Source organism: Lonchura striata, chromosome 1 (assembly GCF_046129695.1).
Source record: "Lonchura striata isolate bLonStr1 chromosome 1, bLonStr1.mat, whole genome shotgun sequence".
NCBI lineage: Eukaryota > Metazoa > Chordata > Aves > Passeriformes > Estrildidae > Lonchura > Lonchura striata.
This window is the reverse complement of record NC_134603.1, coordinates 135329628-135341776: the sequence shown is the minus strand read 5'-3', so window position 1 is coordinate 135341776 and position 12149 is coordinate 135329628. Positions and strand designations below refer to the sequence as shown.

At 41.5% G+C, this 12149-nt stretch overlaps 1 protein-coding gene across 2 annotated transcripts; it reads right to left on the bottom strand.

The window, feature by feature from the left end:
- Window positions 1–690: 690 nt before the first annotated feature.
- SRI (sorcin) lies at window positions 691–9320 on the bottom strand. Of its 2 annotated transcripts, XM_021551760.3 has the most exons (8): window positions 9174–9320; window positions 8447–8530; window positions 5243–5312; window positions 4505–4548; window positions 3320–3467; window positions 3051–3164; window positions 2548–2606; window positions 691–1866 (listed from the first exon to the last, which is right to left on the bottom strand). In XM_021551760.3, the coding sequence occupies exons 1-8, from the start codon at window positions 9219–9221 to the stop codon at window positions 1840–1842; spliced, it is 594 nt and encodes a 197-aa protein (XP_021407435.1). In that variant the 5' UTR covers window positions 9222–9320; the 3' UTR covers window positions 691–1839. The 2 variants fall into 2 exon arrangements, with proteins under 2 accessions (XP_021407435.1, XP_077644340.1); XM_077788214.1 differs by lacking the exons at window positions 5243–5312; window positions 9174–9320 and having other exon boundaries at window positions 1336–1866; window positions 8447–8525.
- Between the last annotated feature and the right edge of the window lie 2829 nt (window positions 9321–12149).

Genomic DNA, 12149 nt, shown 5'->3' with positions numbered 1-12149 from the left:
TTATACAAGTCTACTCAAATCCCTATGGGAAAAACAGCCTTTTTTTCACACTCTTACTAACCTCATCAGCTGTCAAAGGTTTGAACTGCAGCAGAACAGATGATGGCTGCTACAGTTGGACAAACCTTTATGGATTTTGGTCATTCCATTATAAATACTTCCAGTAATATTAATCTATTTTCCAACTTTATGTGCAACAGGACATGTACTATCAGAATGTAGATGTATAATACTGTCTATGCTTTTGAAATACATTATGAGAGTAGAAAGACAACTAGCTTCTGTAATGAAACTACAAGCAATACCCAAAGGATTCTACATGTAAGCAGTAAGTACAAGTTGTTTCTTTAGGGAAGATGAGCCTACTTTGAATTTACAGCCCAGAAACTAAAGTGCTGGATTTAACAGACACCTCCACAAAGCAGGGTACAATACAGTATCTTTGAGTGAGATTCGTGCTCTGAGGAGCTCTTGTTTCTTCAGTTACGCATATTTATATGTGTTTATATATATGCACATATATGTAGTTTTGTTTTCATTCCTTAATACAATAATTCCTCCCCAAAACTACCCTAAACTACTTATTTAAGAAATATACTTCTTTTAACATTCTTCTGGCGTATTTACAAACAACAAAACAATTTATATCACTCCTCTGTGGTAGGCAGAAGTGACCAAAATTAACAAAAGTTTCATTAACTTTTTTTATTGGAAGAAAGTTGCACTACCTCTCTACAGTTGTGCTGTTCCCTCTTTCCATAAAATGTCCATCTTCTCCTTAAAAATCCTTATAACAAAAGCAACCAAAAAACCTCCACCAAAAAATCCCATTTTTTCCCCCTGAAGAGCCTCAGGTGAGTAAGCCTTGCCTGTCTGTATCTGCATTCATTGGTAACTACTCCTGTGATCTGAAAGAGTAGCATGGCAAAAATCTTTTCCAAGCCCTTAGGTGCTAATTGGCATATTGAAGCATGAAGACCACTTGCTAGGGATTAAAGTGGAGGAGATAGAAACATTTCTTTACATGTAACTGAAGTCTGTCTGCCTGCCTCTGAAGGGAGAGCTGATGCACAAACTGACACAGCACAGCTTTTTTATGTTTAAAAGTGTTTTATGTAGTCACACAAAGCAAGAATCTTACAAGAACAAAGCCCCCTGTATCAGGGCACAAGGCTAGAAGAGTTTTCTGATGTGTTTTGTTGCATCCCTGCTTAGAAGCAGTTCTAGCAGGTAGTCTTACACTCAGTGCATGGTGTCACAGGCTTCATCTTCAAAAGAGCTGACAAAATAAGTAACCAAAACTTACTGATGTTTTTTACAGACCAGTGCAAAATGACCACTTCAAAATCCCTTTTAGTTTGTACATTTGTCTTACATTGTCAAAGACATGAAAATATGTATCCTCTTAAGTCATACATGTTACTGTTTAAGTCGGAAAATGTTAAGTTGCATTCCAGAAACTGACTTTAGTGAAACATAGGAAAAAAGTAGACACATGACTGAGAAATCTTACCATTTCTGTGATCTGAGCTATACATAGTGAATTGCAAGTTTATGAAAATAAAAGCAACTTTAATAATCACAGACTGGAAGTTAAAGACAACAGTACGTGAGTAGTTTATATTAATTATCAAGACTAAAAAAATGTGTGGAAAGGGATGCCTTCATAAAATATGCAATTTCCAATATTGAGAGACATAATCATTGGAGAACTTGGCAAAGCAAAACACATACTGGAATGTTAAATCATGATCATCCACAGCTTGCTTCCTTTTGATTAAGATGCTCATAAAACTGGAATGTTAAATCATGATCATCCACGGCTTGCTTCCTTTTGATTTAGATGCTCATAACACACTGTATGAACTGAAAAGAGAATAACCACTTATTAGATGTATGACAGAGAACAAGTTTTTACTTTTTCTCCTACAATACTCATTGTTACTACACTTTTCTGTAAAGAAATTCAGCCCATGAATAGTAAAGCTTTAAAATACATGTGAAAATAAGCAAATAGTTAATAAAGCAAAGTATCTTCTTAATGATAACAACAATAACAAAAAATAGTACACATGGTCCTCCCCCCCCCCATTCAAAAAAAAACCCCAATCCCCTAAACATCCAAATCCAGGATGACTTGAATCTCTTTTTACTGTACAAATGTGGCTAGGAAACCAAGACCCAGAAGCCTGACTGAGTGTGACTCATCCACCAGACCTCCATCAACCTTTTCCAGGAAAAATGCCTACCAAGCTCTAAAACAGAAAACGAGAAAAAAAAGTCACAGAAAATGATGCTAGCACGTGATGTCGTTTCTTGGATCTTGAACCACACTGGTTAGCAGTTCAGAAAAAAGTACAAAACATTTTATAGAAATCTGTAAAATACATTGAAAGCTTTTGAGACAATACTCGACAAGCCCCAGAACGTCTGGTTTCTCACTGCATATGTAGGGAAGATAAGCACAAACTCAAATCATTACTGGTGTCTTAAGTTTTTCTTTTGTTTTACCCTGGAATTTTAATAGATTCTTTAAAATGTACTTACATCATCATAGTGGAAGTTCACAAAACCCTGCTGAGTTGCATCCCTTCTTCTAAAGCATTCTGCAAAAATTCATTAAGAAAACAGAAACCAAGTAAGAAGAATTACAAATAAACAATTTTTTAAAGTGTACAGTACTTTCCTAAAATTTCCCATGTCACATGAAGGAAAACATAATGAAGAATACTGCAATTAATTCCAAGACTTACTTTCCCATTTGAAATTTTTCTGTTTATCATACACAAGCCTTTATGTTCTGTGAATAAACAAAGTTTCCCAATTTTTGTCACATTACTCTTCCAGTCTCTGGAGTAAACCCTGCATTAGTATAAGGTCATTTTTAAATGGGAATTTAAAAAATCCTGATCTATAATTGTCTGTAGACTATTGATAGCAATCTCTTTTGTAGTATACTAAAGTTGAACTTGAGATAAGTGAACAAACAGGTTTTATTAAATAAAAATATATTATGGGGACGACAGTAGCAAGGCTATAATCCAGCATACCAGTGAGAGCTCGGAGTTTCACACAGCAGGCAATGTAATCATCAAATGCAATCTTTCCTTGAGTGCTGTATCGCTTTGTGATTGCAGTCACAGCCTGTGGGCTCAGTCTAAATCCTATTTGAAAATAAAAAGTCTTATTTTGAAAAGCCAGGAAACTTAATAGAATCCAACACATTTTAATTGGAAATATCATGTGTTAAGTTACTGCAGGATGATAACTGGGAAATGGTGTAAGTCAATGTCAGAAGCAAGAACATTTCACAACTTACCCATATTCATCAAAGCTTTCTCCAGTTCCTGACGATCCACTGTGCCACTTCCATCACTGTCAAAACTTACAAAGTGTTGCTTCCAGCCATTGACCACAGCCCAGAGTTCTTTAAACTCATTAAATCCCAGTGTGCCAGACATATCCCTCTGATTTCAAAGCTAAGAAAAACATTTTTTAACAAAACCACCAACAAAATGTGACCACAAAAACAACTAAAAAAGGCATCTACACTCTGTAGTTAGAAACACTTTCTTGAAGGCCAATATTAATTGAATTTTACTATTACTAATTTCTCTTGTAGAAAACTAACTTAAAGTATCCCCCAGGCACAGATGGAGGTAATAATACCCAAAACTTAAGGTCAGAGAACCTCAGAGAACATGCTCTCCCCACTTCTTCCAAGTGAAACCTGCTAAAGCCTTTTTCTTTTTGAATTCTACTTTCAGTTACACACTTCTCTTTAACCTGCTGCTACATAATTTTAACCAATTAAACATATAGCTGAAATAAAAACAGATGCCAAAGAAAAAATTGTTATAATATTAGTTCTCTCATATTCTAAGCAGTTTGTTCAAGATGAGCTAAGATCCTTTCCAGTTTAATTTCTGCTTTTTTCTTTTTAAGGAGCAAAACTTTCAATTAAAGTTTTGGCTAACAAACCTCCAAAGATTCCAACCTTACAAGTATATCTAAGTCTTCCACAGGTCCTACTGCTGAATGCCATATACCATTCCATTAGATACTCAAACCTGATTCATTAATGGAACAGGATTTGTTCCATTAGATAGATTGTGTTCAGGCTACATACTACAAATGCTTAAAATTCATTAGGAAGGATGAGAAAGTGGAAAGTTGTCCTATTTGAAAAGCACAAGTGATTTGCACAATACTTTATTTTGGGCCACCAGACCTGACTGTTCATACATTCAATGGAGAAACAGTTCCCCAGGCTTAGAGGGATACCGCTTGCTGTAAAATGAGTGGTCACTGAGAGCATTATTTATTTACTATATCTTCATTTGCTAGAATTAGTGAGAATGGAGTTTTGTAGCTTACAATGATCACAAGCCTTAAGCCTTAAAGGCTGAATGGAAACCACTAAGCATTTCCCAAATGTTTTGGTGCTCTCTCTCATCTTTGCTCACATAATGCAAAAATGTTTACATTTCATATTGAAGGATACATCCAGCATTGAGATCATAAGTCTGCAAGTCTCTAAGTTGAAAGCTGTTAAAATTAGAAAAAAGGAAAAATAAATTATGTTAAGAGCATATTCTTCAGTTTTACCTAAACATAAAATTTCAGATGATAAATTTAAATTATATACTGATTATATATTATAATGTATAAACTATTATCTAATTGGTTCCCCTGATACAGCCATACCATATTTTTCATCCAAGTAAGAGCCATTACTTGTTAGAAAAACTGACAGCAGACAATTTGGAGGCAATTCAAGTTGTATTTAAAACTAACTTGCTCTTATCTTAATCCACAACAGTTTTGGGTTTCAAAGTGGTCATTTATACTCCCCCTGCAATAGACACCACTTGAGCAAGCCAGTTTTACTCACAGAAGCTGTAAACTGAACAGGAGGTATCCCAGCAGAGGAGTCCTACTGCAGATTTCGGGCAATATCAAAGCTCAGTCAAACCAAAGCAAAGCATCTTTTTAAGAACTGTCTGTCCATTACAAAACAACTGCACAGCCCAGCAGAGTGGGGAACTAAGGAAGCTGAGAAGGCAAATCCTTGGCAAACAGAACTGAATACAGAGAATTTACATGTCCAAGGTATGGAAAGGAAACCCATTTGCCATGCAAAGAAAAAACCCAGCTCTGCAGAAGGCACAGCTACACGTTTTCTAGGGAAGAAAAATTAGTGTGTTTTAGATTTGATTGTTTATTCAAATCATTAACTTACGTTTATATGCTCCTGCAATCCCTGACTGGGTGAGACATCTCTGTAGCTCATCAGCATCTATTTGTCCATCCTTTCGATAACAGAAGATGTATCAGCTATTAATACCCTCTCCCAGGCTGCTTATTCCCAGTACCCACTCCCTTTCCAGTGACATTCAATTAGTTATCCTTCTCAAGACATCCTCACAACTCACAAATATAAAAATTCCTCGGTTTTTTTAAATATTAAGTTGCTAGCACAACAAGCAAATGTGGAAAGCAAAGAACTTTGAAAGAAAAACGTAACAAACTCAAAAAAGATACCAATCCACATGGCTTGGAAAATGTCACACTTCTCACAAATCCTGCTCAGGGCCAAATAGAGAAAACAACTGCCAATTCATGGAAAGCAGCAAGCTGCCAGAAGTGGAGGAGGAATTCTAAATTTTATTCCTCACATTCCCAACATGAAGTTTGGTTCACAGAGAGTTTAAATTGATTAAGGAATGGAACATTACATCTATAGACATAAAAAGTGATGACACTTCTGCAAAGCATCAGAAGATGAAAAGCCAGGTCAGGGGAGGTTTAGGTTGGCTACCAGGAAAAGGTGTTTCACCCAGAGAGCGGCTGAGCACTGGAATGAGCCTCCCAGTGAAGTGATCACAGCACCAAGCCTTACAGAGTTCAAGAAGTATTTAGACAACACAACTGAGCACTTGGTTTGACTCTTGGGGTGTCTTCAGCAGGGCCAGGAGCCAGACTCAATGATCTTTGTGGGTCCCTTCCAACTCACCATATTCTGTGATTCTGTTTGCTACAGCATCTTCCTAATTTTTTAACCCACTTTTGAAAGCTCTTTTTTTCAACAACAGAGATATGCTACTAAATGATATGGTGGGAACAGCACAGCCTGATAACTTTCAGAAATTAAGTATCATTGTTTACAAGACAAATAGTAAGTCTATGTTCAATGATTTTTGACAGGGACTGGAAAAAAAGGCAACAATGTTTTGTTTCCATGTAAAGTTACTGACAGATAAACCTGAATTTGCTTCCTATCTACTCCATCAATCTAATTATACAGCTGTATTTTATACTTTATGTTCACGGGGGGTGAGGGGGGAAAGAGATTTGAAATAGCCATTAATATTAAGAAACTAATCTCTTCAAAGGCTTTGTACCTTCTGAAATAAAGATAGGAACTGCATAGCTTTAAAATAGAGGAAGATAGAAAAGCATGACTGTAATCAAGATTAAGATTACCAAAAATATGCTTGTCTTTTTTTGTTTTTTTTTTTAGTAGAACATAAGCAGGTTAAATTAGACAATGCATATGAGCTTTGCAAACAGGTTAAAAAACAAATTATTACGTCCTACAAATTCAGACTCTAATTTGAATTTGAAACAATACTTGGTGACTTTCTTCTGTAAACAAAGAAAACTAATTCATCAAGTCAAAGACAAGATCTCTATTGTAAACTACATCAAAGAAAGCTCAGATAAAACATTAGATATTATATAGGCATAAAAACAACACAGCAGCAAACCATAACCAGAACATACGCCTTCTACAGTAAGTACAGATGGATAACTGAGATGTAGCTTTTTACAAAGGTGCATGGATGGCCATAAAAGCAACTGATAATTTATCTGTTACATTTCACTGTCTCCTTAGGGGTTTTTACTTCTGCACAGCCACTGGTACCAGAAACAGACACCTCAGATTCCAAGGATAACTTAAAAAGCTACTGAGTTCATTTCAGTAAGGAATAATTACTACAAATAGAAAGCATTTCAGAGTGTTAACTTAAGTATTCTTAAGTGCTAACTTGATCATATCCATCAACCCACTGGTTCCCCAGCTTCCAGTATCCATGCCTCACTTGAGAAAGCTGGGCATGGTCTGTGTTTTGCTGAAATCCAGCTCCTGCCACCTTTTCTCCACAGTGCTGTTTCCTGTTTGCTGATACCTCCCCTTCTCTACAACAGGAGCTTATTAATTTGTCCAGCCTCAGCTACTGGCTCTGCTGCTGATTCCTGGCACACATCCAGGAGGCACCTGCACGAAGACACGTCTCAGCTGGCAGAGAAATTGTCAGCACATTCAGCAGAAAGAACTCAGCTCTGGGCTCCACCTTCTCAGAAAAGCCTCATTACACACAGGTCATTCCAGTGTTCTCCTTTACTACAAAAACACACGGTCTAAATATTTCCATAAGCAGTTAGAAGGAAGTAAGATATAGACTGCAAGATGCATTATTAATTCAAAAAAGTAACATAGAGAACAAAACTAATCTAAGTTATGGTGGGAATCTGAACATCAGCTAGTATTGCTGAATTTAAATTTTCATGTTGTGGTTGCATCTACCTGAGGATAGCAGATCCAAGAGCAGAATTTTAGATTTGCACACACCCTACAAGTGTGCAATAAATAGATACAATATGGCAAACACGGAACTTCAGCTCAATAAACCTAACTTAATTGCTCCTAAACTCTGTAACACAGTTCAAAGAGCACGTATTTCTAGCAACATACATGATCATACAAAAACAATATATGCCACAAAATTACAGGAAAGAAATTAAAAATGCAGTGCAGAATGACAGGGAAGGAAAAAAAAAAAGTTGTGAAAGCCTTTCCTCTAGAAGAATAATCACTCTATGTTAACAGTAAACCCAGATGCTGGCACAATGCATGATGCTTTTCCATTTGTGAGTCTATTAAGATCATGTAATGACCTCTTTCCTGTTATCATTTCCTGCTCTTAGCCAGGCCATCTCCACAGCCCACACTTTCCACTCTTTCTCTTTTCTTTCTCCTAAACCTGGCAGCATTCACCAGCCCAGAGCTGAGTCACAATTCAGTTACAAAACTTCATGCATCTATATATCCCTTGCATTTACCTATATAGGAAATAGAGGCATACATGTCTATGTTTGTGTATGTATGTATGTATTTGCACATACAATACAGAAACAAACAGCATTATTCAAATTATATAGTATGTATACAGCTATAACATAGACCAATACAGACATATATATATAGCAAATAGGCTAAGTAAAACAATTACAGTTTTTTTTTTTTTTTAACTAGAAACATCAGATTTTTTCCCTGGGGTATTGGGGCTGCAAATACTAGGCATTTCTCCTTCCAAAGATAGAGAGTATTCCTCAAAAAGAAAAAAAAATCCAATAAGTAAATAACATTTTATAAGTTTACCTGCCCCCCTACTGCAGCAAAATAACCATACAAAGGATCCTGAGCTTGTCCAGGGAATGCTGGTCCTCCTGGAGCTCCTCCATACTTTGGAAACAAAAAAGAAAATTAATTTTAAATCAGTAATTCAGTTAAGGATCTGTACTTATCAACATACGTTTTTATGTACACACCATGCCTTAAAAAAAAAAAAAAATCAAAGCAACCAAAACCGAAACTCCTCACGAAAAAAATGCCCCAAACCAACTCTGAATTTCAGTACTGACATACTAAATACATAATGTATTGTAATGTAAGCAGATCAGTGTAAAACCTTGCACAGGAGCAATCGACTGATCTAGATACAGCCTGGTCTATCTCACCAAGGTTTCGTTTTAATTCTACCCCCAGCATAAAACGGCGTGCTTAAGAAACACTAAGGCACTACAAATTTTTTTTCCACTCCAGAAAAGTTGAGCAAAACAGATGTCTAGGGCAAATACATGGAAGAATACGTATTAAGTGTGAAAACCCTTAAAGAAAACCGATTCCTAAGTGAAAATCACGGAATGACACCCCCAGCACTGACTTTCTCCCCGGCAGCAGTTGCGGGGGAGGTGCCTCCTCCCTCCCTTCTCCGCAGCCCCGAGCTGGCGGACCCCGCCCGGCCGGGCAGACTGCGCCCGGCCCGGCTCCCGCCGCTGCCCCGGGCCCCGCCGGCCCCTCGCCCCGCGGGCCCGGCCCCGCTCACCCCGCCCTGGTAGAACCCGCCGGGCGCGGGCTGCCCGGGATACGCCATCTTCGCCTGGCACCGGCTCCGGCGGCCCGGCTGCGCCCGGGAGCAACCACTCGCATACGGAGGGAGGGCGGCGACTTCCAGCCCCGGCCCTTCCCGGAGCCCGCGTCCCGCCGCCCCCCGGGCGGGGCAAGCGGCGACCTGCCGTCAGCAGGGCAGCGGGCGGTGCCGGGCGGTGCCGTCGGGAGGCGAGGGACCGCCCGCTCCGATCTCCTCTCCGCCGAGTTCCCCCTGCGGCGCGGTGGTACAGGCCCATGGCCCCGCGGCGGCGTTTCCCGGCGCAGCGGGGCGGGGCGCGGCGCTGCCTGGGGCCCGGCGGGCGGACGTGGCTGTGTCAGTGCGGGATGAAGGGGGAGTGGCTGTGTCAGTGCGGGATGAAGGGGGAGTGGCTGTGTCAGTGCGGGATGAAGGGGGAGTGGCTGTGTCAGTGCGGGATGCGGGGGGACGTGGCTGTGTCAGTGCGGGATGCGGGGGGACGTGGCTGTGTCAGTGCGGGATGCGGGGGGAGTGGCTGTGTCAGTGCGGGATGCGGGGGGACGTGGCTGTGTCAGTGCGGGATGAAGGGGGAGTGGCTGTGTCAGTGCGGGATGAAGGGGGAGTGGCTGTGTCAGTGCGGGATGAAGGGGGAGTGGCTGTGTCAGTGCGGGATGCGGGGGGACGTGGCTGTGTCAGTGCGGGATGCGGGGGGAGTGGCTGTGTCAGTGCGGGATGAAGGGGGAGTGGCTGTGTCAGTGCGGGATGAAGGGGGAGTGGCTGTGTCAGTGCGGGATGCGGGGGGACATGGCTGTATCAGTGCGGGATGCGGGGGGACGTGGCTGTGTCAGTGCGGGATGAAGGGGGAGTGGCTGAGTCAGTGCGGGATGCGGGGGACGTGGCTGTGTCAGTACGGGATGAAGGGGGAGTGGCTGTGTCAGTGCGGGATGAAGGGGGAGTGGCTGTGTCAGTGCGGGATGCGGGGGGACGTGGCTGTGTCAGTGCGGGATGCGGGGGACGTGGCTGTGTCAGTGCGGGATGAAGGGGGAGTGGCTGTGTCAGTGCGGGATGAAGGGGGAGTGGCTGTGTCAGTGCGGGATGCGGGGGACGTGGCTGTGTCAGTGCGGGATGCGGGGGGAGTGGCTCTGTCAGTGCGGCAGCGCTGAGGGCGCTGGCTCGGCGCTGCGGGCTCAGTTCGCCGGCGGCTCCCGGCCAGCAGCTCTCAGACACCCGCGGGAGGCGAGGCCCGTGGACGGAACCGCTCCGCGGAGGAGGAGGCGGAGCTGGAGCCAGTCCCTGGCGCATCCCGGGGCTCCGCGGAAAATGGTGTTCCGTGGCGGCTGTCACCCACTAAGGTGACAGGAAAGCTCCCGACATGTTCACCGGTGAATCGGTTGATGATTTCAGAACCACCGACTCGTGGTTTGCCAAAAGACCGCAAGACTCATAGACTCGGCAGTCGGTGCATCCGTATCGTGCATCCCAAACTCATCCTTACGTGTTCTCTGTTGGTACCGTTGCTTTTCCTTCAGAACCGGACCACCCATCCCTGACCCCAAAGACACAGAAGAATCTGTATAATTTCCTTTGGGTCTGTAGCTCCAAATTCTGGAGTAGGAGCCGTGTCCCAGTGGAGCGAGGGAGCCCTGTTGCGTTCCGTCGGGGCCGCTCCGGGTTGGGGGATTACCGGGAGAGCACCGCCTTTGATGCAAGAGCCTCCTCCCGGCCGGCGGCGCTCCCCGGTGCAGCCCGTGGTTTTCTCCCGCTGACCGCCCAATACCCCAGGGAGCAGCATCAGCCGGAGCGGCCACGGCTTGGTCTCAGCTGGTCTTGCGACTTTGCAAAACACAGAATTCCCCCCCTCTCCCAGTGAGCGCTATTTAATTCAGACGCAAGATGATGAAAAATCAGTTGCTGGAGTCTGTATGACTGAAACAGGTCTCCTAATAGAGACCTTGCAGGGCAAATGGTCTGCTGTCAGAAATCTGGAAGCACAACAATTTATTATTTTTGTTTATTGACATAATTTCTGAAGAACATTAGAAATTTGAATAAGACCTTAATTCATTTAAGTATGCTAATTTATAGTAAACTTTTCATTTAAAGTGAGTCACTTTTCTCAGCTTCTAAGTCATCTAGTAAACAGGACTTTCAGACATTTTCTATGTGGAATATATTTTATTATTTTAGCATTATTTGCACCTTAAAACTGCTAACAATTGCCAATGACGTGAAAACAAAACTGTTGTTCTGTGTAATATAATAACCAATAGAATTGCCAAATGAGACAAATAATTATTTAATGCTTTAATCACACAGAATAACATATATGAAGCTATGAAGCAACTGAGAAACAAAGTAGTGACCCTGTATAATTTCTTGGCTTAAGAAATACCTATCTCACAAGGGTATTTAACTAAGAGTGTTGATATCAAGATGTGTGGTTGTCAGATAGTTGTTTTGACCAAACTTAATCACGTGCAGTGCAGGTTATTGCAGGCTCTGTGCTGAACTTTGTTAAACTACATATATTAAAGTCTAGGCAAAAAGCCCTCCTAATTAAAATAGGACCTAGGAACAGTGATAAAAATATTAGATTAAAAATAAGTGGCAAAGAATATAAGTGATAAGATTTGAAGAGTTATACAGTGATAAACAAAATTTCAAATGGTATATACATATTGCTAGTAACTTAATAGGAATGAATTTTTCATTACTTCAGTGAGAAACAAACAGGTATGATTTATACCAGTTGGTAGATAAAGACACTACACTGTACAGCTGTAGTTGTATAGAAAAAGGAAGATATTTCATAATTTGGGGTAGGGTTTTTCTGTACTTTAACTCAGTGTAAATAACTGGCCACTCTCCATTTTCAGTACTTCTGCTGAGACGCCTGGCACTCATCGAATCATAGTGTTTAGGCTGGAAAATATCTCTTAGAACATTGAGACCACC

Excerpts from the sequence above, each read along its gene's own strand:
- SRI (XM_021551760.3), bottom strand. The coding sequence starts at position 9,221 with ATGGCGTATCCCGGGCAGCCCGCGCCCGGCGGGTTCTACCAGGGCGGG. Across the intron at positions 5,313-8,446 it reads TTGCTGCAGTAGGGGGGCAG|GATGGACAAATAGATGCTGA; the intron begins GTAAACTTATAA and ends TGTTATCGAAAG. Across the intron at positions 3,468-4,504 it reads TTATGATCTCAATGCTGGAT|AGGGATATGTCTGGCACACT; the intron begins GTATCCTTCAAT and ends CTTTGAAATCAG.